A 22,628-nucleotide genomic window follows, 5' to 3' on the forward strand; every position below is an offset into this window, starting at 1 on the left:
AGACAGACAGACAGACAGACAGAGACAGAGTGACAGGGCGAGGGAGAGGAAAGGAGAGAAAGAGACCTGTGAGAAAGATAGAGAAGAGGAACGAGGATCGAAGATTTTCCACTCGATTCGTGAGAGAGGACAAGCTTGAAAATGTCCGCGAAGCGAAAGGCCACTGCCATCATGCAGCACCACAAGGTGAGTAATGATCCTTTTTTACCTCCTGTGTAGCCTGCTCCCCTCCCCACCCCCCGTCTTCCCCTTGCCGTTAAAACGCTGTTCTCCCTCGTCGGCGGCTCCGCGCCTAAGCTCCGCTCCTCTCCTCGTCTCTCGCATTCTTTTTAGCCGTGCGCGCCTTCCCTTGTACGGTACCGCAGCCGCAGTCGTTTCAACTTTTACTCCACCTCCTCTTCGCTCGTTCTCTCTCCTATTGCAGTTCCCCTCGTCACCTCGCTCCCGACATGCAGCCGCTGCTGCTTTTGCCGCCACCACCGACGCGGTCGCCACCGTCACCGTCACCGTCACCGTCACCGTCGCCGCTGCTGTTCCTGCTGCTGCTGCTGCTGTTCCTGCTGTTACTACTGTTACTACTGTTACTGCTGCTGCTACTGCTGCTACTGCTACTGCTATCGCCAAACGCATATCTGTCCGCTTTCTCAGATGTTCCATCCTTCTTTCGTTCTTTCGTTCTTTCGTTCCTTCATAGCGCACTCCCCTCTACTAATTTCTCCCCTGCCATGCCCCTCCAACGACTGAGAACAGTCGTCTCTTTATAGTCGCCGACAGCCACGATGCTCATTCACGCGGCTCACGCAACTCCCACACACGTACGAATGCGCGAGTGCACTGGCCGATGTACACGGGGCCTCGAATCCCCGAGCTTTGGGACTTATCCATCCATCCATCCATCCTCCTTTATTTGGTTCAACAGCAGCTTAATAAAAGATCTGCCACGACAAGCGGGGGCGGGGGGTGATGAGGTGGGGGACATCCTTTTTATTCCGCTGTGAAGTGTGCGTGTCCGGAAGATCGCGAGACCGCGAGAACCGTAGATTGTCGTTGGAATCTTGGCTCATTATCAGTGGAAATAGCGAAAATTGGTTGCCCACGCTGACTCATGTATTTACATTGGCATGTTATTTCATGCGTATTAGATGCATTCTTATCAATTAAATTATATCCAATAATACGATTAATCTTTATACCAATCTTTCAATTGCCTGCCCTTAAAACTATGTTGAAAGCTGTATTTTCATAATTGGCATAATTGGCTCGACAAGTAACATTACATTACGAATTGCGTAGCAATCTGGTAATTATTTTACCTTCTTCGAGTACACCCATGAGGCCTGTATTTCAAGTAACGGAAATGACGATGAAAACAAGACGTCATCTTGGCGGGGCTCGCTCATTGAAAATAAGGCATCTTAAAGTAAATTAATGAGATGTTTATAGCTACGCACTCGATTGAAATTTTGCGAAATTAGTCGGTGAACGATGAGCGAGTGGCGAAGCTAAATAGGCGCTCTGCCGATCGAATTTGAATTTATTTCGAGCTACTGTCTTCTCCGCACAATTCTTTGTTTTCCTTACAGCCAAGCAACGCAAATCGCCTCATATGTTCAAAACCTGAAAAATCGAAACTATGATTTTTAATAAAAAGTGGCTGTCCAAAGATTTTTCAGATAAACAATCGTTTATTGTCATCTTCACACCCGGCACCATGATAAATTATCGATGCAACAGTTGCATTTGCGCAACAACCTCGACTTCTATATATACACCCTCCCACTCATAACCCCCGTAACAGCCACTCCATCGACGGCCTGGAGCGACTACATTCACGCGCACATTTGCGCTCGTCAATTTGATCGAAAAGCATTAGAGGCCATAGGCCGCGTGCCCCGTTATCACCGCCACGTGCAGAGCCGCCATGGTACCACCAAACTCTTACGTCATTCTTTGTCGATTTTCATTCCCTCCGGCCCTTCCTGTCTACCTAACGCTCCCCACCCTCCCGCTGTCCCTCACTCCCACCCTACCTACCTATCATCCACCTCGCTCTTCCCATCATGTCCGCAATTCTAGGCATCCGCGCAAAGCCTCTCGACGCGCTTTGTTTTCATCCTTTCCAAAATATTCACCCCCCCCCCTTTTTTTATGAAGCGCGCTCTTTGTAATCGCAGCGCCGATGCCCCGATCGATTCGTAATTATTTTTTTATTTTTATTTTTCAATAAAAAAAAAAATTAAAAACAGATAAAGCTGTATAATCAGACATTCGCCTGGATAAACTCTGTATCTCTTGCCGAGAACGAATATACTTTGTTTTTACTATCTTCAGATTAACAAAAAACAAAAACAAAAACAAAAAAAAAATAGTTTTCTCAATAGATGACTTTCGAATCAATTATAAATAAATAATGCTGCTTTTTTTTCATTATTTTCCAATATTTGCAAAATACCTATAAAATATATTGTCCAACGTACTTTACGTACAATATTATTAATTAACTTTTGTCATGCTCTACACGAATTTTCCATGTGTATATTTATCATTATCACATATTAACATAAAACACCAGTTTCAATTTATATTTTTAACCCCTTTGGTATTTAGATCATACAGTGCGATACTATTGTCATTTAAATAAGATGGATTTCACGTATTGAAATTTCACATATACAAGGATTAAACATTTAAAAAAAGTTTTGTCTTAATATTTTAATCTGCCTTTACCGAGTCATGTAACATTCAAGTATAAGCTGAATAATCTTCGAAACTATAAATATTAATTAATTAATTTTATTATATTATACTAATAACAATATTAAGTAAAATAGAATGATATTTAAATGTTACATCATAGAATTTATATTTGATTCAAAGTTTTTAGAAAAGTCAATAAATAAAAATCATTGTATTTTTCAGTAAAAATCGCAACAAATTGAACGTATTTTATTTTGACTTATGGAAATGGCAAATTACACTAAAAAAGTTAAATAATTAAATAAGAAAGTAACAGGGCTTCAATTTTCATATTCAAATGTTAGAGTACGTCAATAATGCCTAATGATGTCCTAACTAAATTTGTAGGCAAATTTATAGTCCTTTAATGATGAAAAATTCATTATAAGTACGCATAATTTTTTAATAGACTATTATTCGTGCTTTATAATAACAGCATTATTAGTTAATAAATATCGGTTTTTAATAATTATATTAATATAGTAAATTAAATCTTTGTATACGAATGCATAAATCTATTGATATCTTAAATTCTATTTTGTTAATCAATAATATTATGGAAAATAGTAGCAAATTACATAATAAAAATAATACTTGAACACTAACAATCAAAACACATTTATTAATGTGTAATGTATATATAACAAGTCGTTTTAAATATCTTCATACGTAAATTTCTAACAATTTATTTGAATTTTTATTTAAAAATTTTTTTTATTTATTCTATATGTTATAAATGTTGTTTGAAAATTTACTAATTTTTACAGTAATAAAAAGATAAGAAGCATCTAAGATATAAACCCAGATATTTCTCATGTCCGTCATGTAACAAAGTGAATAGTTTTTTTTTTTTTAAACATTTTCAGGATAAATAAATATCAATTACAATTTTAATAGTACCGTGAACGTTGTTTTACATCTTTTCAAATCTGTGTGTACATGCATGCGTATAAGCGCATGTGTAATAAGCTATAGATATTGAATTTCAATTAATAAAATTATTATATATATAAGAAAACTGATTAGTTATCTTAAACTTTCATTAAAATTCATAAAAAAATACATTAAATTTATTAAAGTAAAAATACATAGTACATTAGTGCTGACAATTAATTGTTCATTACATATAATTAATCATAAATATTTCATTCATTAATCTGAAATGATATAAAATTAAGAAAAACATGCATAATATAATTATTTTAAAAACAATTTATCAATTTGTTATGTTATTAATTAATATTATGCACAAACTATAATTGAATAAGTTTTTTATATTAGGTATTATATGTATATAATTTAATTAATTTAATTTGATTTTTCATTTTCTTAATTTTAAATTACTAAATAGGTAAATTACTAAATAGACGATATTAAATTAATTAGCGAAAGAGTAAATAATATCGACGCTCGTGCACATTTAACAATAGTTTACGTTTTTATAATTACGAATATGAATATCTTATAATTGAACTCGGAGATAATATGAAATAATACTAGTACATCATAAGATATACAATCAAATATAAAATTGTATTAAAAACTATTTCATATAATTGTAATTTATTAAATGTGATACAAAAATTTACGGAGTACTAACTATTTTACTATATTTGCGGTAAGAAAAATTATAAAGCTAGGAACTGTAATCGGGCAATGTGTTTTTTAGTGTTTATGAAAATTTATATTTCTTTGTTTTGTTAATTTAGTTAAATAATTATATATTTTTTATACGAAGAAACATTTTATTTGTTTTTTTTTCAAATACATAACTATATCAAACGTCTTAATTCGGAACAGTTTTCCTCTTCTTTAATTATATGTTATAAAGTAAATTAATTATATAGAAAGCATTTTCTTACAAAATGATATTTAATTATTCATAATAAAGGACTTAGCGAAGTCTGAATAGTAACGCAATTAATAGTGCACTTTATCCATTTAAATCATTTAATAACGCGTATATAAAAAAATATTAATACATTTCAAAATATAATCTCTTTATGTTGTAAATATTTTTATTGATAATTAGTTATTGAACATAAATTGTAAAGCATCTGAGTTTTTCACTTGGTAAGATAATAAAAGGAATCACACATATATAGAAATCATCAACTAAAATTATAAGTCATACAAACAATAATTAGTATAAGTCTATTCAATTGGCATTAAATTGTAATTATATTAATTGATAATTGGTATTGTACAGATGTATACGACATATTCTGACAGAAAAATTTCAATAATACAATATAATCATAATACAAAAATAATACAAAAATTAGTATTAATGTAGGTGTTGAATATACACATGTATATAATATTTAAATTTTCTTAACTATATTACTATATCTGAATCCATGTAGATTAAAAATTGCAAACCTATGTATTATTAGTAAATTAGAAATGTTCATTTTTATTTATGATGTCAATTTTTATACATTATTAATTCTATTGCTATTAATTTTTAAGTATTTCCACACACGCACGCACGCACACACACACATCTGAGCGCATTGCATGCATTACTAATTAAAAACAATCTGACCGTTCGATTTACTTTACACATATTCAGGTAAAAGTATAGAAGTATATATATTCGTGGATTATATTACATTCAGAAGCAATAATTTTTATCGGATGGTTACGTATTAACATAGAGTACGTAATCTATGTACATACGAACATAAAGAATAAAACATTTTTTGACGAAATATTTTTATAAATCTACGGTTACGGATTTATAAATATACGCTTAGCACCAGAAAAATTATCGAGTAGTTGAGCTTGATAACCTCAATTCTTTGTTAAATAAAGGATTCAAAAAATTTCTTTTTTTAATAGGCTGTTAAAGAAAATCGAGTTTCCATATGAATTTGGGCGTTTGTCACTATGCTTGAGAAATATTCTTTATATAATTTATATCATAAATATTATACTACAGCGAATGTCAATATTTTATAAATAAAGAATAACCAATTATTTTGGTATGTTTTTTCTTATAAAATATTGACAACAAAAATAGATCTTATATTATATTAATTAAATTATCTATTTCATAAAATTTACATTATCTTATATTATATTAATATATTATTATCTTATATTATTATATAGATCTTATATTATATTAATTAAATTATCTATTTCATAAAATTTATACATAAATTTCTTAAGAAATATCTTTAAGGCGTTTTAATATTAAAGAAGCAAAAAAACATTATCTTATATTATATTAATATATTATTATCTTATATTATTATATAGATCTTATATTATATTAATTAAATTATCTATTTCATAAAATTTATACATAAATTTCTTAAGAAATATCTTTAAGGCGTTTTAATATTAAAGAAGCAAAAAAATTGTAATAATATTGAGATTTAAAGAAGCATAAAAATTGAAAAATATTGAAATTATCAATTTATAAAATTTTAAGTTTGATTTTAGGCGTAAAGTAAATGATTTTTTGCCAATTTGGTTGAATTATTATTGATAAGTGAAATAATTTCAGTTACTATAAAGAATGAAGCATTGCTTATTCGATAATAGTTGATAACATATTATTATTATATGAAAAAATTGATATTTATATTATATCATATTAATAAATTGAAATACGCGAATTTGATTTACAATTAAAAGTGCTTCGGAATTACTTAACTAAACTTCAGAAATGATTTAAAAATAAAATTTAAAATGCAAGATTCATTTTTTATGAAGCTTTATTCATAATTTATATGATATAACTAACCATTTTCGAGATTTTTTAAATTCATGTTTTGATTAGTACGGTATCATGAAAAATATTTCAAACTGTTTAACTTAAAAATAATTAAGATAACGATTAATTAAAAAAAAAATTATAAAATTTATTAATACGTCAATTCAATTATATAATATAATTGTATAGGTTTAACCGTTAGGTTCAATGTATTTTATTTAAATGATTAAACTCCTAATATTTATTTAATTGTTTATATAACTGTTCATGTAATCGTATCACAAATTTTTTTTTTTTAATAATAAATATCCATCTTTATTTTAGTTTCGACAATTGAAAAGACATTCTATAATAATCACGATTTTTTAAACTTTTTTTTACAACCATTTATGATGATTGTATTTGTATACGATAAAAGTGAGAGTAAATTTACGTTGAATTTATTAATTTTATGTTTATTTTTCATTTACTTAAAATAATTTCAAAAGCCTTTTTTCTTCTCAATTATCGTTAGTAAGTTCGATAATTCGTAATTATTTTTATAATTAATGATATCTTTACAATTATTTATAATGAGTGTATTTTTATATATTAAAAATGAGAGCAAATTTAGCTTGAATTTATTCATTTTAAGTGTATTTATTATTTAATTAAAATAAATTCATAAGCCTTTTATTTTTTCTCTCAATTACATTTACTAAGTTCAATAATTCGTAATTATATTATAATTAATGATATTTTTATTTTATAATTTTATTATAAACAGTTCTCCTTTACGAGTTTTTTTATTTGACTATTATATTCCTTTCAATTTGATTATTTTTTTATTTACAATGACATTAATATTGCGTATGACAAAATATCATTATAATTAACATTTATAAAACATAATTGTCATTTGGATTTAGCACAACATTTTCATAGTATACTATAAATTTATGAATTATGTAATAGTGAAATACTTATGTAAATTAAAATTTTGCTATGATTGTTTATTGACACTTAATAATCGACCATTTCTTAATAATATTAATGTCCTGTAGTACTTCATTCGGAAAATATAATATTGTCCTTTCAATTAACTCCAACAAGCTAGTAACAATAAACGTACATTTTTTTATTATGATTTCCAAAGGTTTGAATTGTGAAACAAATTAATACGAAATTTTAAAAAGTTATCAAAATAAATGTATAATAATATAGTTATATAAGCTTACTTTCAGTACCAAATTGTAAAAAATTAAAAAGTATAATTCTTGACTTCTTATAGGTTAAAAAAAAAACAAAATATGTATTTACGATATACCGGATTTTTTAAATTTTCTCGACGGACTGTACTGGTTTTTATTCAGGGTCGGTTGCTTGAGACACAGTGGAATTGTTGCTTATAATTTCTGGAAAAGAGAACAGAAAATATAAAAGAATAAAAAAATCACTATAGGCTTTTCATTAAATTTTTTATCTGGTATTCACTAGATCTTTGACAACGCCTATTATTTTCTGAGATTTTCTATAAAGAATCACAAATTTTTTTAAAAATATTTTCAAATAATGATATTTGTAAAATAATTAATAAGATAATATGAATATATTTATTAACAAGAAATGCCATAACCAAAATCTTAAGCTTTCTTAAAGATAATCTAGAAGAATAAAGCAGACCGATGACTTTTAAATAATACTATTATTATTCCATAATACACTTTTCGAAGAAGTCAAATACATTTTTTAAATATATAACTAGGAATTAATTTTAACCAGATACAGAAAATAGATTTGAGGCCTAGTTTTACATTTTCTTCTTCTGTTATAAATATACATTTATATTACATTATTATATAACCAAAAATAAACATAAACACCATAAACAAATTTTTAAATTAAATTAAATTACTAAATACGTCGTATATTATTTACTTGAAAATTTTCATGGCATTTCCTCTTTAATATAAACGCAATTAAAGCGGCAATGAAATTAAATAAATGTACATATTAAGCTCGGTGGTATCGCCATCATATTTCACTCTATTTTTTCGTTATAAATTGTTTATTAATATTGTACAGAGCATTAAAAAAAGAATGTTTTAAAGTAAAATCTTTCAATGACAATTTAATAGTTTATATCCGTATATAAAATCGTGATCGATGATATCGAAAAACAAATGTAAATGAAATTACATTGGCTGAGAAAACAATTTGTTTCTCAGAGTTGATTACAACAAAACGTATCTTACGGTTTGAAGATGTCACGAATTGGATAGAATAATAATGCCTATAATGAAGGCGATTGGGGCATTTTGTTCACGTTGATGTTAAAATAGATAAGTTGGGCCATTACAAGTATCATAGTATATGTCAATTAATTATAAAAGCTGTGCAATAGCAATATAATTTTGGAAAATTGCCGATTAAATGGACAAGTTCGGCAAATTTTCTTCAACGTTTTAACGGTACGATGTGACAAAATCATAGGGTTGCGAGTGAAAATATGTGAAAATATGTGAAAATAAGTGAAACTAAGCGAAAATTTGGAGTTGACTTGTCGAGACGCATGAGAACGGACGGCATATTTATCAATTAGACTGGCCGATAAAAGTGTGAGTCAGCGAGGCAAACGTACGCAGGACTGCTCTTAGCGATGCCGCGCGCAGTTGGACAAATGGGGGTTCGCTGTACTCGCTTGATTGCCGGCGATAGAGGGGAAACAGGGTGCATACAAGAACAAGAGCCCGTGAAAAATCGGAGCGACCTTTCGACGCTCACGCACTCTCGGAGATATATCGCATTATCGATGTGGCTCCAGCTGTTCGACCTATGGGGTCTCTTTCTTCTCTTTCTGTGGGCTTTCGTCCGTATGGGCTTACCGTGCGCGTGGGGTCAGGTATGTTACTCGTGACAATAAAGGGAATAAAGGCGCGTGGTCCCAGGACGGGGACTGATTCATTAATAGTCTCACGTATTTTTCAGTGATAAATATATTTGATAGAAAGTATTTTCATTTAGTGCCGTCAGGACCTTCCATGCCTTCCTAACGAGCGGAGCGATGTCGAGGAGCTAAATTAGCTAAGCCATTACGTTTTATCAGATCATGCGAAATATTTTTATCGTGTAGCGCTCTCGTCGTAGCGTAATACTTGAAATTGTAAACAAAAAACAAAAAACAAATGGCCAGCCAACGCTAATATTTGGCACTTTTGGAACCAACACCGATAAAGATGGGGCGGGAGAGGCCGGCAGGGGGGCGGGGGTGGAGCCGCAAGCACCGTGGCGCAACATTGCCGGAGCGGGAAATGAAATTTCCATCAAAATGCACTCGAAGCCTTATCGAAAGTCTGCAAGTGGGAAGGAGAGAGTGGAGCTGCGAAAAGGAAAGAACCGTAACCACAAGGGCGTCTAATCGCGAGGCAGCAGGTGGAGGATTGAAGTAGGAAAGGCGCTCCTTGCTCCCTTCCCCCTCTTGCAGTCCCCCCGTTTTACGAGTTGGCTCGGTGGCCGTCGGCTGATTCAGGGAGTCATCCGCGATTCGTGTCAAGGCGCACTGCATCGTGTGCCCGCAAGCCAATGGGCCTCTAGCTTCGATGCACGGACCCACGCAATGGCTCCTCGTGCCTTTGCCGAACGCGGACGAATCGACGAGCCGATGGTGGTAGATGTCATCTGCAATTCTTTTGTATCAAGCTATGACGCATGACCTTTGCATTATTTTTCTTTGACGAGCAACCGCTTTCCGTACACATTGTACCACGAACGCAATAGTTATTATTGTTATTAGCCCCCCCCTCCTCCTCCTCCCCTCCCCTTCCCCCAATAGTGTACATAATATAGGTGATTATTTAGCTATCAGATACTTTTGCGCAGTCTTATTTAAAAATACGAGTCCTTTTTTTTTTACTTCATGAGGTATATCAACGTTATAAAAATGTTTTGACATTTATTTTGATTTTAAGCTCTAAGGAGCTTTATATATTAAAAATTATAAAATTTAAAATAATTTACGAAATTTGAATTTGTCTTATCAATAGTGCACGATATTCGCGGCTTTTTATAAATCTACATTTATAAAAAAAAATAAAAAAAAAATAAAAAAAAAAAAAATAAAAAAAATGGTATTTATAATAGTAATAAAAATGCTATTAGAAATTATAAATATATCTCAGACGAGATGTTTAATAGAGTACGACGGATTGTGATTGACATAAATGAAAGTGTAACTAAACAATACGATCACACGTTGAGCTCCAAATTTATATATTGGAATTTAATTTAAATACCAATCGCGTAACATTGCCCGGCTTAACTATCACTATCTACCCACCCCTTATTCTAATAAAAATCAATATAATAATTGATAGTAAAAATGCTATTGATTGGTATAGATGAAACTTAACGTATTAAATGAGAGAAGGATTAACCAGCAAGTGGGACGTTAAATTTATATGATATTCTTGCAAACGTGGCTTCAGGTTGTCTCAAGAGTATGACAATTCTGTATATAGGTATAGGAATATACAATTTAGATCGATTCAAAGATAGTCCCTCTCTATGTCACATGCATTGTACTCAACTAGACGGAGTTGTTTGATACCGTGAACAAGGCAATATTGACTCTTGTGTAGTTACTACTTTAAACCTGTAATTAGAACAGCGCCTAAAATACTTTAAATCCTATGTTTTCGTTAAAAATGCATTATTAAAATCATGAATTACCCAAGACTGTCCAATTAGTCGTCAATTTCTATAAATTTTCATGCGCCATTTCTAATCTTTCATACAGAATACCCAATATTTTAAAACATTTAATTACGTTTTAAAACTGTCGTAAATAACAAACACTGATTTACTATCAATATTTTTTATAACGTTTCATACTAATACTATTATTATAATTTTACAAATAAAAATTGATTGAGTAAAAAATATAAATTAATAATGGAATAGTGTATATTTAAAAGACAATTACTTGAAAAGTTGTTTTTTTTTTTTTTACTGTTTTAATCGTATTTTGCTTCTATACGTACACGCGCATTTATGGAAAGCGATATGTCGTCGACAAAGTATGCGAGAGAAATATATGATTTTGATACGAATGTTTTAAAAGTCGTATTCTAAAAATCATTTGTACTCTTATTTGTAGGTTTACCATTTTGTTTTTTTTAGCTAATCTGTCGGCATTAATGCAATAACGTGATATTATTTATTTTTTTTATTTTTGTTTTTTTTTTTTTGCTATTGACCATTTCATCTTAATTTATTGATTAAAGAAGGAAAGGATCGATGTTATTTTTATAAATTCCAGAAAGGTATTTTTGTTTGTTTGGAAAAACATTACGTTTCTTAATAACATTTTAAATTTACATTAAAAACAACGACTTATCCGTAATGGCAATCGTAATATTCCAATAAAAGGAAGAAAGTAAAAGAACGAGTCATGTTCTTCGAATATTTAGGTTGATGGCTGTAGCTACTCTTTCAACAACATTCAAGATATTTACCGAAGAAGTTGCAAAGGGAAAAACGTATCGAAAAGTGCCCCTGGTGAAGCTTTTAAGCAGCTCTAAGCAGGATATTAGACATCCCATGGTAAAATGATTGGGATTGGTATATTCAGTAACAGTGGCAGAAAGTGCTCGGATTTTTGGGGGCCACTGTGGGTGCTCGGTGTATGTGGATGTGCACGGGCGGGCGACTCGAATCCATCCAGTCTGACGATAGTTTATTCAGCGGATTATTGACGGGTGGTATGTACCGGTATACCATGCGCGGGGGCTCGCTAGCGCACGTACACATACGTCGGGCTAAAAATAGCCTCCGGCGAAGGTCCGTCGCTCCGTTGGTTAGCGATCTCTTTTCAACTCTCTCTCTCTCTCTCTCTCTCTCTCTCTCTCACTCTCTCTCGTACTCTTTTGAAAGCTTCGCTGCTCCGCTCCCTCGTGACCATTTCGAATTTACTCGCAAAACAGTCGGCAGCGGTGGCGACAACGCGAGGTCGTGGCCATCGCCACCGCCGGCGCGTCTCTCCAAAAGCCCTGTTTGCCAGCCTGCCTTTCGCCCCCCCCAACCCCTACCCATCCCATCACTAAAGTAACCCAACCCAACCCAACCCAACCCCCTCATCGCGCCACCTCCCGCCCTCTCGCTCCCGCCTGCCGTCCATGGGTTCTGTCCCTTTCTCACTCTTTCTTCCTTCCTCTATGCTGTAAGTTAATACGTGCATTGCTCCACGTATAAATCGTTACTGCTTCATTTCCAGACTTTAATCCATTATTAGCACTTTTCCCCTGACCTTACGAAACGGGATTTTTGTAATCGCCTACCCCTTCATCATGCTAAACGCGACTTTTTGCTTTCCCAATGCATTACATTACTATTCAATGCTTATGTATAAAACGATATCTTTTCATATACTTAGAGTATTCATATATGCATTTGATGTTAGCGCGACGTTAAAATTATCAAACTATTTTAACAATAACTTTTAAATTATATAAATGATTATCTTATATATTGTTATTCAATCTAAGATATTGACAACGTATTTAGTCAATTAGATATTACATTTTGCAAAGATTATTGCGATTTATGCAGAACTATATATTTGATATATGAACTATGCAGCTTCTGTCTTTAATCAAATGCTATTGTGATTTCACAGCTTATAATAAATAATGATAATATTTATGTTTGACTTATCATATTAAAGATTATTTTTTTCTTCCAAATATCTGATGCACTACTGAACTATTTGACATGCTCTATTCTATCATTTATATTTTCAAATTAATTTTAATGGAGTAATAACATTAATAATAATAATAATAATAATAATAATAATAATAATAATAATAATAATATTAATAATAATAATATCTATGTTAAATTTCTTCTTAATTATAATCTTAATTAAATCTTTGTACTTTACTATATAATAGGTATTATGATGCTTAATGATAATTAATAATTTATTAAACACAAAAATTGTAATTATTATTTAATTTACTGGACGTGTACTTTAATTCAGTATTGAATATCTAAGGGTAATGGCATTTCCACTTCTGTAAGCTGTTGCATGATAATTTGTCGAGGACCGTCCCAATTCGATATAAGTATAATAACGAATCTCTTTTTAATCGTTATCAATTATGTTAATTATTGTAATGGGAATTTTCATTTTCCCATGCTTTATTAGATATTACATTTTCTTTTCCCATTAATCCGTTAAACACTAAACATGATTTCTTAACTTTTACCTGCTCGAGTAAATAAATTACGCTTAAAATTTTTTTTATGTAATTATATTATAAATAACGGCACTTATCTTTTATTCTTATATAACTCGCATCTTTATATTTCAGGGATTACGAATTATTGCGCTGTTAATGTAGAGTGCAACGTTTCATCTGAATTTATCTAAAACTTTTTGATACAAGATAAACAGTATATTTCAAAACTAGTTAAAATTGTTACGTAATGTGAAAATGAGCTATGATTTTTAAAAATTAATCATTATTATAATTCAAAGGAACAAATTATAGTTTAAATAAAAGAATTTATATACTAAAAAAAAAAAAAAAATCATTGATTTTTGGCATTAAAAAAACAAATGAAAAATAACTTATTGAAAATTTCACAACACGTGGAAGTCATAAAGACTTGAAATTGCGGAATTTCATGTACAAACCCACACGTATTCATGGGCGATTGTGTTCATGGTAGCGAGAATCGAGGAAGTAGAGAAGTTGTGCATATATAGAAATGAGATTTCGCGCCAATCGATAGCTAATAGCTACCGTTCCGTAATTAATGCAACAAGTTGATACGTAACACTTATCCGTGTGGTATGTAGGGTGGGCTTTAGCAATACTCGACATGTGTTAAAACTACGACAGTATCACCTATCTGATACAAATCGCTCATCTATCTCTATCTTTTCTTTCTTTTTTTTCTTTTTCGCTTTCAGTGCTACTCACATACACCGACATAGATACCGATACACATGCCTTCTCGTATTCTCTTTATCGATCTATCTTCGACTCTCTCAACTCTTTAATTTACTATCAACCTTCTTACCAAAATACTTATCCGGTCTTACAGCTTCGAACTTCTCTCTCATGTAGCGCTACATTGATTCCTCGCACTGATGATGCTAATTATACAGATTGATTTTTCACTTTAACTGCTATTTCCAAGTATTATTCTTAAACTTTTATTTCTTATCGCTAATTTTGCTTTTGTACTTAATCAATAGATGAAAGAATCAGTTTTATAAATATTTATTAAAAATGTTCTCATTATTCACATTCATAAAATAAGTTTATATATATGTATTCGATTACAAGTACTTTTTTTCTTGATTGCGAAGATAATTATGTATTACGTAATATCGAGTTTTGTTTCGTATCTATGGATATTTTACAAATTAGCGAAACATCAATTTTATGTATATTATTTCGTATACATTGATTATACGCTCATTTATTAAGATATGCAAAGTATGTGATTTTTTTTTAATTTTTTTTTTCTTTTATAGAAATTATATACTAATTTGATACTAAGTAGCCAAGATTTAGGTCAAGTTTATATGATATACCATTGAATTACAAATATTACAATTCGAATAATTATCTTTCGAAAATGTTTCATTTTGATATAAAAAACTAGACATGATTAATAAAAATTATTTATAAAAGAAAAATTAATAATTATTTATTTTATTGATAATATTTTTATCATTGATATTGTCAATTTTTTAAACGTTAAATATATTAAAATGGAAAGTTTTATAATGTTTAATGGGTAATATAATAGAATAATCTAATCGGGCCGTAATATATTTTCAAATTTTTCTACTGTATGCAATTGTACAGATTATTTTTATTAATATTAAAATTGAAAAAATGTAAAGTTAAAGTCAACATTGAAATTTCTTAGCAAAATTATAATTGTAATTGACATTATAATAGGGTATTAATTTAATATACAAAATTTATTTATATATATTATATATTATATAGTATATATTTTTGTATATACGTAAGGTCAAATTAGCGAATCCAGCTAATACTGAGATAGCATAACGAAGTTGAAATAAAAATAGAGGATATTGAACCAAGTTCAGCATACGACGAGTCGTACATTAACATGATAAGTTGATCCAGGGCGACAGTTATATGAAAACAGCTTCAAGGAACATTCAATCGACAACCAGAAGTTCCACTAGCAAAAAGAGCATAAACTACCAGACAACAGTAGTACTTACTTACTAATGTCACATTCTACTATTTATGGATAGACTTAAAAAAATGCGAACTCCAGTGTGTAATACGTCAGTGCCTAAGGCATCGTAATAGAAGTATTTGGTCAATGGTTGGAAAAAACAATAAGACGAAGACAATGACCGAATAATTTTGTAATCTTGCCAACTGTTACCAACTTACTGGTATCTTATTATATATGTATATATATATTGGTCTCGCGGTTATTTACCTACCTAAGTATGTAGCGTTTAAAAATTTAGTGTTAACGTGTAGTTATTAGTTATTAGAATCAAAACTATTATATAGATAACAATTTTTTTTCTTTAATGTTATTAGGAAGATTGTGGTGAAGATATGAGTTTTTGGGATTAAAGGTGATGTAAATAAGATCGAGCAACTTTACTCTCCCTCTCTCTCTCTCTCTCTCTCTCTCTCTCTCACGCGCGTGCTCTTTCTATTATTTATTATTAACATTGAAATTAGAACAAACGTTTATAAGACATTTGTTCGAGATAAAAGTTTGCATCCGTGTAACCAAGTCAGTTCATTTTTTTCTCTGCCTGTTGTTCTCTCATCCCATTCGTTATTTCGGCTATCCTTTTCTGTTTCTCTCTCTCTCTCTCTCTCTCTCTCTCTCTCTCTCTCTCTCTATCAATATCTCTCTCTTTTTCTCTGGCGTCCGTGCGTACTAAATGCAGATTGTGTGTGCACACATTGCACGCGGGGCTTATCGTAAACTCTCCTGGTCGCTGGTCGTTACACGCGATGGGTATAAAAGCTCGAATATCTGCATACAGAACTACGCGAGTAAGCCTTCAGTCCCGACCCTCGTCACACGTCTCCACATCGAGCTTTCCCCGATCCCTGCTCCCGTGTGCCCACGCACCGCCATAGTTGTGGCTTGTTCAATATTTCACCTCGATGATGACGTCGATGACGAGAGAAACGAAAAAAATATTCGAAACAAGTCGCGCGAGCGTCCAATGCGAGTTTCCGGGAGCGAAGCAAAAATCGTTATTTCCTCGCGAATGTATATGATGCTGCTGCATGTATTTTTCTATAGGAGAAATGCCAACAAGAATTTATCGGTCGTAGACTGTTTTTTTTTATTTATTTTTTTTTTTCATACCTCGTTTCATAATGTTATACCTCAAAAATGATGATACTGCAATATATTATTATAGTGAACTTCAAAATCACTAAATTTAATGGTGCATTGTATAATAATTTTGTAAATCAAATTCTGAAATAATAGAAAAGCAGCTTAAAGAGCACGGCCATTGTGTATAAATGTTTGAAAATCATTATACCTAAATAAATAAACTGCAATTGTAAAATATCTTGCAAGATTATCTTTTAAATGTATAATATTACAATAAATAACACCGAGCGAAGTCTGTCTGATGCAAGAATTGAAATGTTTTGCAATAATAATTTCCAACTAAATTTCATTTTTAATTGACAAAAGTGACAGATAGAGAATTATTTACAGCAATGAAAATACTGCCAATGTGAAATACCAACTCTATGATTTATTTGTAAAAACTTTTGAAAGTAATGATCCACTTATGTGTATGCAGTTTTATTAATTATTTTATTATACTCAATTACTTAAACACTTTTTAAGATAATAATGAAAATAATTTTGCAACTTGATATTTGATCAGCGCGGAACGTTTAACTGATCAAATTGTTCCTTCATTTTATAATAAATTAGTGACAGTTATTAAATGTACTTTATACTTAAACGAAAGTATTATCTCGTGTCTTTGTAGAACGCACATTCTCCTCTCGATGTTTGCATAGTCAAAGAATACCGAAATCATACATATTGGTAAGACTGTCAATTCTTATATTTTTTCCGCTAGATATTAAGCGATTTTAGTGAGTCCATTTTATTATCGTTTTCGTTTCATTTTCTATTATTTCAAAAGAAGTCTATCAGTAGTTTCAGTTTTTTTAATTAAATTATTTAATTTTTCTACCAAAATAACGGTCTTTTTCTTTCTCTTTTTTTTCACTACATAATCATTGTCTAAAACTTTTTACTTTCAAATTTAAATGTGTTCTCGGAGCTCAGCATATCTTTTCTCCCTTTCAGATTACTAGTCTTCTTTAGTCTAAAAATGATCGAATTGAGTTACAAATACCCATTAAGCTTTTAAATATACATAATTCTTTCTCGGTGCATAATGTTACAAGTATGAAATAGTATATGTGCTCGATTCTGATTAAAAAAAGACTTGCAAAAAGAAGTGATATTTTTTTATAATTTTTATTGTCATTGGTAGCTCAAATGTAAAAAAGGTATCCATTGCGAAATCAGAAGCTCTCCATTTAAATTCTCGACCCAATAAGAATGTCTGCTCTTTTACCAGAAGTTTTGTTCTTTTCACATAAATAAATTGGTACCTTGGATAAGAAATGGTGATATTAGTAGTAGAGTTCATATTAAGATACAAACTATATCGTCTGTAAATAATAATATATGAATTAATAATTAGTATTTCATGACGCTAAAATTTTTACGTGTATTTAAACTAATTTGAACCATTAAATGTAAACAATGTGTTACAACAATGACGATGCTTTATGTGCGTTATAATATTCCATTCGATTCTATTCAAGATTGTATATATATATATATATATATATATATATATATATATATATATGGAAGATGGAAGATCTGAGTTTCGAACGATATAATTGTTTTCAATGTCCATATATCGTTACTGTATAATAAAATTTAAATCCCAAAATTGTAAATTAAAAAATTATTCTTTTTGTGTTTTGTATTGATCATTTAGCTTTCTTCCTATACAATAATACTAATAATACTTATGCTTTTTGTATTACAGGTAAGATATCAATGAATCCAATTCCCTGCCATAACTTCACTTAGGCATTTGCTTCATTGAGTGAAATAAGGTACTTTTAGAAAATATACATTTCAAAAGTTTCATCATATTAGTAGTCATTAGAATTACTAAATGTATTACCAAAATGCAACCGGCAATCTTAACACTTTATTACATTTTACTTGCCTGTTGGGTTTTAATGTATAAATATTGGCTAATGACTAGACAAGTACATTACTTGTTAGATACAAAAGTAATGTGGTGAATAATATTTTATTAAAAAAAAAAACCGGTTCTCGATCTTCCTCTTGTCATTAGCTTCATTCACTGGATCTGAAGTAAAAATGCAATATCAGAATACAGACTTCGTGATTGCGAATGCGCGTGTATACTAATTGAAATCTATGACTTTGAACTTCGACGAGAATGTTAGTTTACGATGGAAATACATACTTCTCCGCGTTATTAACGATCTGTGGATTTGTATAAAACCACTTAATAACTTGCTGTTTTTCAGAGTAACTTTGCTCGATGATTTTAATAGTCACTGATTAAGTAGCGATTATAGATCGTGGGTGAACTTATACATCACTGTATTTCATTTTTAAGTTTAATTCGTGCTCTGACTCGTTTTTTATTTCTTTTAATTTTGTTTTATAAAGAAATTTCGATTTAATTTGTGGAAAATAAAGCCAGTAAGTTGTTAGGATAATAACATTAAAAGATTCACTGTCCATTATGTCCATTATGAATATTAATCGTAGATATAAGAATTTTACTAATTATTTTTATTAATATAAAAATTATGAAGAATTGATAGAAGCTTATTTAACATACATAATTACATAATGAACAAGTTAGAATATAAAAAATCATGATATACACTTGATTTCAAGTAATGAATTTCTAAAGTCTCGTAAAAAAGAAAAACCTTGTATTAAGTAAATATAAGCGTCCATTAAAGATCGCACAGACGAAATAGTAAGATAGTATAGTGGGTAAGCGCGCGGGCGCACGTGTGTGAGTATATGGCCTCAATCGTTATCGTTTCTTGTGGTGCTACAGACGCACCCGTTTTTGCCATTAACATTCCCATTAACATGTGTGGGTAGTTGTGTATAACAAATTTATATATATGATCTTAGGATTGTACTAAACTTTATTAGTTATCACAATTAAGTTATAACATTAGAAATATGCAACATTTAAAATATTAATCAATAGAAAATTATTGATTTGTACAATACATTAAAAAAAAATAGTTAACTTTTTTTTTAAGCTATTTGCTAACATATATTGGAATTTTTTAAATTTAATATAATTCGAAATCTTATAAAAAGAAATTATTAATTTGATGATAAATAGGTCGATATGCTTAATTTGTTTGTATTATTAAAGATTGACGTTAGATATTTTTTGTATTCCGAAAATTAATTGTAAGAATGATCAATACGGTGAAATACAGGTTTTTGATATTTTCGGAATTATCTAGTTTTTGATGAATTTTCACCATAAAATGTACTGCAATAAAAATCTTTCTACGACAAATTTTACAAGAAGAATAATTGTATTACATTGTTCCCCAGGCAAGTAATATGAAAGTGTGTTTGTACATGTGCATATATACATGCATGTTTGGGTGGTAATGTGTATGAATATATGTCGCCGTGAATCGAAAAATTAGGCGTCACGCAAATGAGCAAGATGAAGGACGGCATTCGGTGGGAAATATTGGTTGGTAACCAGCCAAATCAGGCGTCAAGAAGCAGTGCGCGCATCAACGGTTTTGCAAGCCCACGCGAATTCTTTTTAATCAGCAGTGCGAGTAGCGGACGCTGACGATGACTCCCTCGTAGGTTATCGCCGGCGATGAGCCTCGGTAGATTGCGCTTTCCACTCTTCAATCGACGTGCAATAGCGCGATTGCCTCGGTCTTTCCTCGGTCTTGCCTCGGTCTTGCCTCGGTCTTGCCTATAGTTGCCGCTCCTCCAATTCTAAATTGGAGAAGAGATCGATGAAAAAGGGTGGTGAAATGGAGAGTCCGAGAAGCGACTGCGAGTCGCGTTTAAAATTGCGACTCTCGGAGGTGTGCGCGCGTGTGCACGGAATGCTGCGGTGCGGTGCGAGGTGATGCGCGGCCTGCATGCGGCGGCACCTAGGAGGAAAGGAGGTCGAGCGCGATCGTAGACGCGAGCGGTGGCGACGGCGACGGCGACGGCGACGGCGATGGTGATGGCGATGGCGATGGCGATGGCGATGGCGATGGCGATGGCGATGGCGATGGCGAAGGCGAAGGCGATGGCGACGGTGACGGTGACGGTGACGGTGACGGTGGCAGCGACAGCGGCAGTTACATGTGGCGCGCGAGCGCGCAATTATTTCCCGAAAGACCGAGGCGAGCGCGAGCGAGTCGCCTCGTGGATTGTATGTCGAGGTCGGCTCGGTGCACTCGGCGCCTCGCGCGCGCGCGCGCCTCCTCGATTCTAGCGATTTTCTGGAAGTGGCAGCGTCGCCGCCAGTCTGACGAACCGAGGCAAGCGGAGATCGATACGCACCGCCGATACGTGTAAGCGGCTGCTGGACTTTACGGGCTGGCTACGAGGCGCGGCTACGGGCAAACTTTCTTGCCCGACGGCTGTCACCGAGCGAGCATTGAGCCCGAGGCAGTAAACTTTTCGAGTGCGGAGCGATTGTGCCGCGTTCGAGGACACGATGATGGGAGGCGTCGATGTTACACAACAGAGCTCTTTATTTTTTGGGCTTCGTTTTGCTTCTGGCGTTCCTCGGGATCATCCATAAAGAACAGGCGCTTTCGGGACTCTGTTTTGGAGGGGGGCACCGGATAGATATCCCTCGAGTTAATATAACTGCCGAGTGGAGAATCCTCTTTAATGGCGATTAAATTTTTCGGCGCATCAATATTATATTGGCTGGCTTTGTCTATGCTGCTTACTTTAGCCGGTCAATGCTTATAAGACTCGCATAATGTTATCATTATTAAATATAATTATTTGCACGTACTTATTAGGCTAATCAGTTGATGAGCAAATCCTGTCCAATTGATTTTTAATTTCCCTTGCATTCTTATACTATAGACACATATCTAATGACACATGCAACTTTGTACGTCAGTTGGAAATAATTTTTTACGTATCAATTTTTATTAACAATATTTTGCGATTGAAATTATCATTTAGTAGTATAAAGTCCGTTATACGTAGTCGACACTTCCTGTGAATTGTCATTGTGTTTTATCATAATAATTACAATAATAATAATTATATACATATAATACATACATACATACATACTAACATACATACATACATACATACATACATACATACATACATACTTACATACATACATACATACTAATATACATACTATTTGTAATACTTATAATATTTTTAATGGTATGTATAGGTGTAAGATGTAATTTGAAAATTTCTTACAAGTACTAGTTCAGAAAGTTAGTCCAACTTTTGCATAAAAACTTGAAACGAGTAAAATAATTCGAGCAAAAAGAATTCTTACTATAGCAGCTTTTATCGCCAGTAGTAAAAATGCTCACATGCACCAATATCCTTTGCATAAGTTTCGAAGATGTAATACAAATCGATAGCTAATGTAATATTCTAATGTATAGTTAACTCGAGTTCAAAAAAGATATTGACATTAGAGAAGTATTAATGTTTATACGGAATGTCTTGAAGCGAGTTCCAAACAATATCTTTTCTAATGTGGCATTCATCGAGGTTGTCATCATTTGCACATTTGCCGATTTATGTTTATATAAAATTCGTTTACAGCTAAATATGTGCTTGATTTGAAAAGAATTTATTGTAAAATGGACTGCTAAAGAAAGTCCAGGTATATTAAGTGGGACTGTCAAACGGCTTTGTTTTTCGAAAGTTATTTATCGATTAAGTTACGTTTATAAATAGCACAGGTGCGAGGGGCGAAGGAGGAGTAAAGAGGGTCTCTCGACAAGCTGCCTCGTTTTAGGAAAATTTAAATGAGTTGTAAATAATGAAGCGATTTGAGTGT

At 31.9% G+C, this 22,628-nt stretch overlaps 1 protein-coding gene across 1 annotated transcript in view; it reads left to right on the plus strand.

Annotated features, from left to right (window-relative positions):
• The first annotated feature begins 58 nt into the window (after positions 1-58).
• The window catches only part of LOC105369006 (nucleolar protein 4-like), a 40,842-nt gene continuing 18,272 nt past the window's right edge, over positions 59-22,628 (plus strand). The window contains exon 1 of the mRNA XM_011508232.1: positions 59-186. Coding sequence (XP_011506534.1) covers positions 142-186 — 45 coding nt within the window. The 5' untranslated portion in view covers positions 59-141. The remainder of the gene's footprint in view (positions 187-22,628) is intronic.

This window comes from Ceratosolen solmsi, unplaced genomic scaffold, assembly GCF_000503995.2.
Source record: "Ceratosolen solmsi marchali unplaced genomic scaffold, CerSol_1.0 scaffold1, whole genome shotgun sequence".
Taxonomy (NCBI): Eukaryota; Metazoa; Arthropoda; class Insecta; order Hymenoptera; family Agaonidae; genus Ceratosolen; species Ceratosolen solmsi.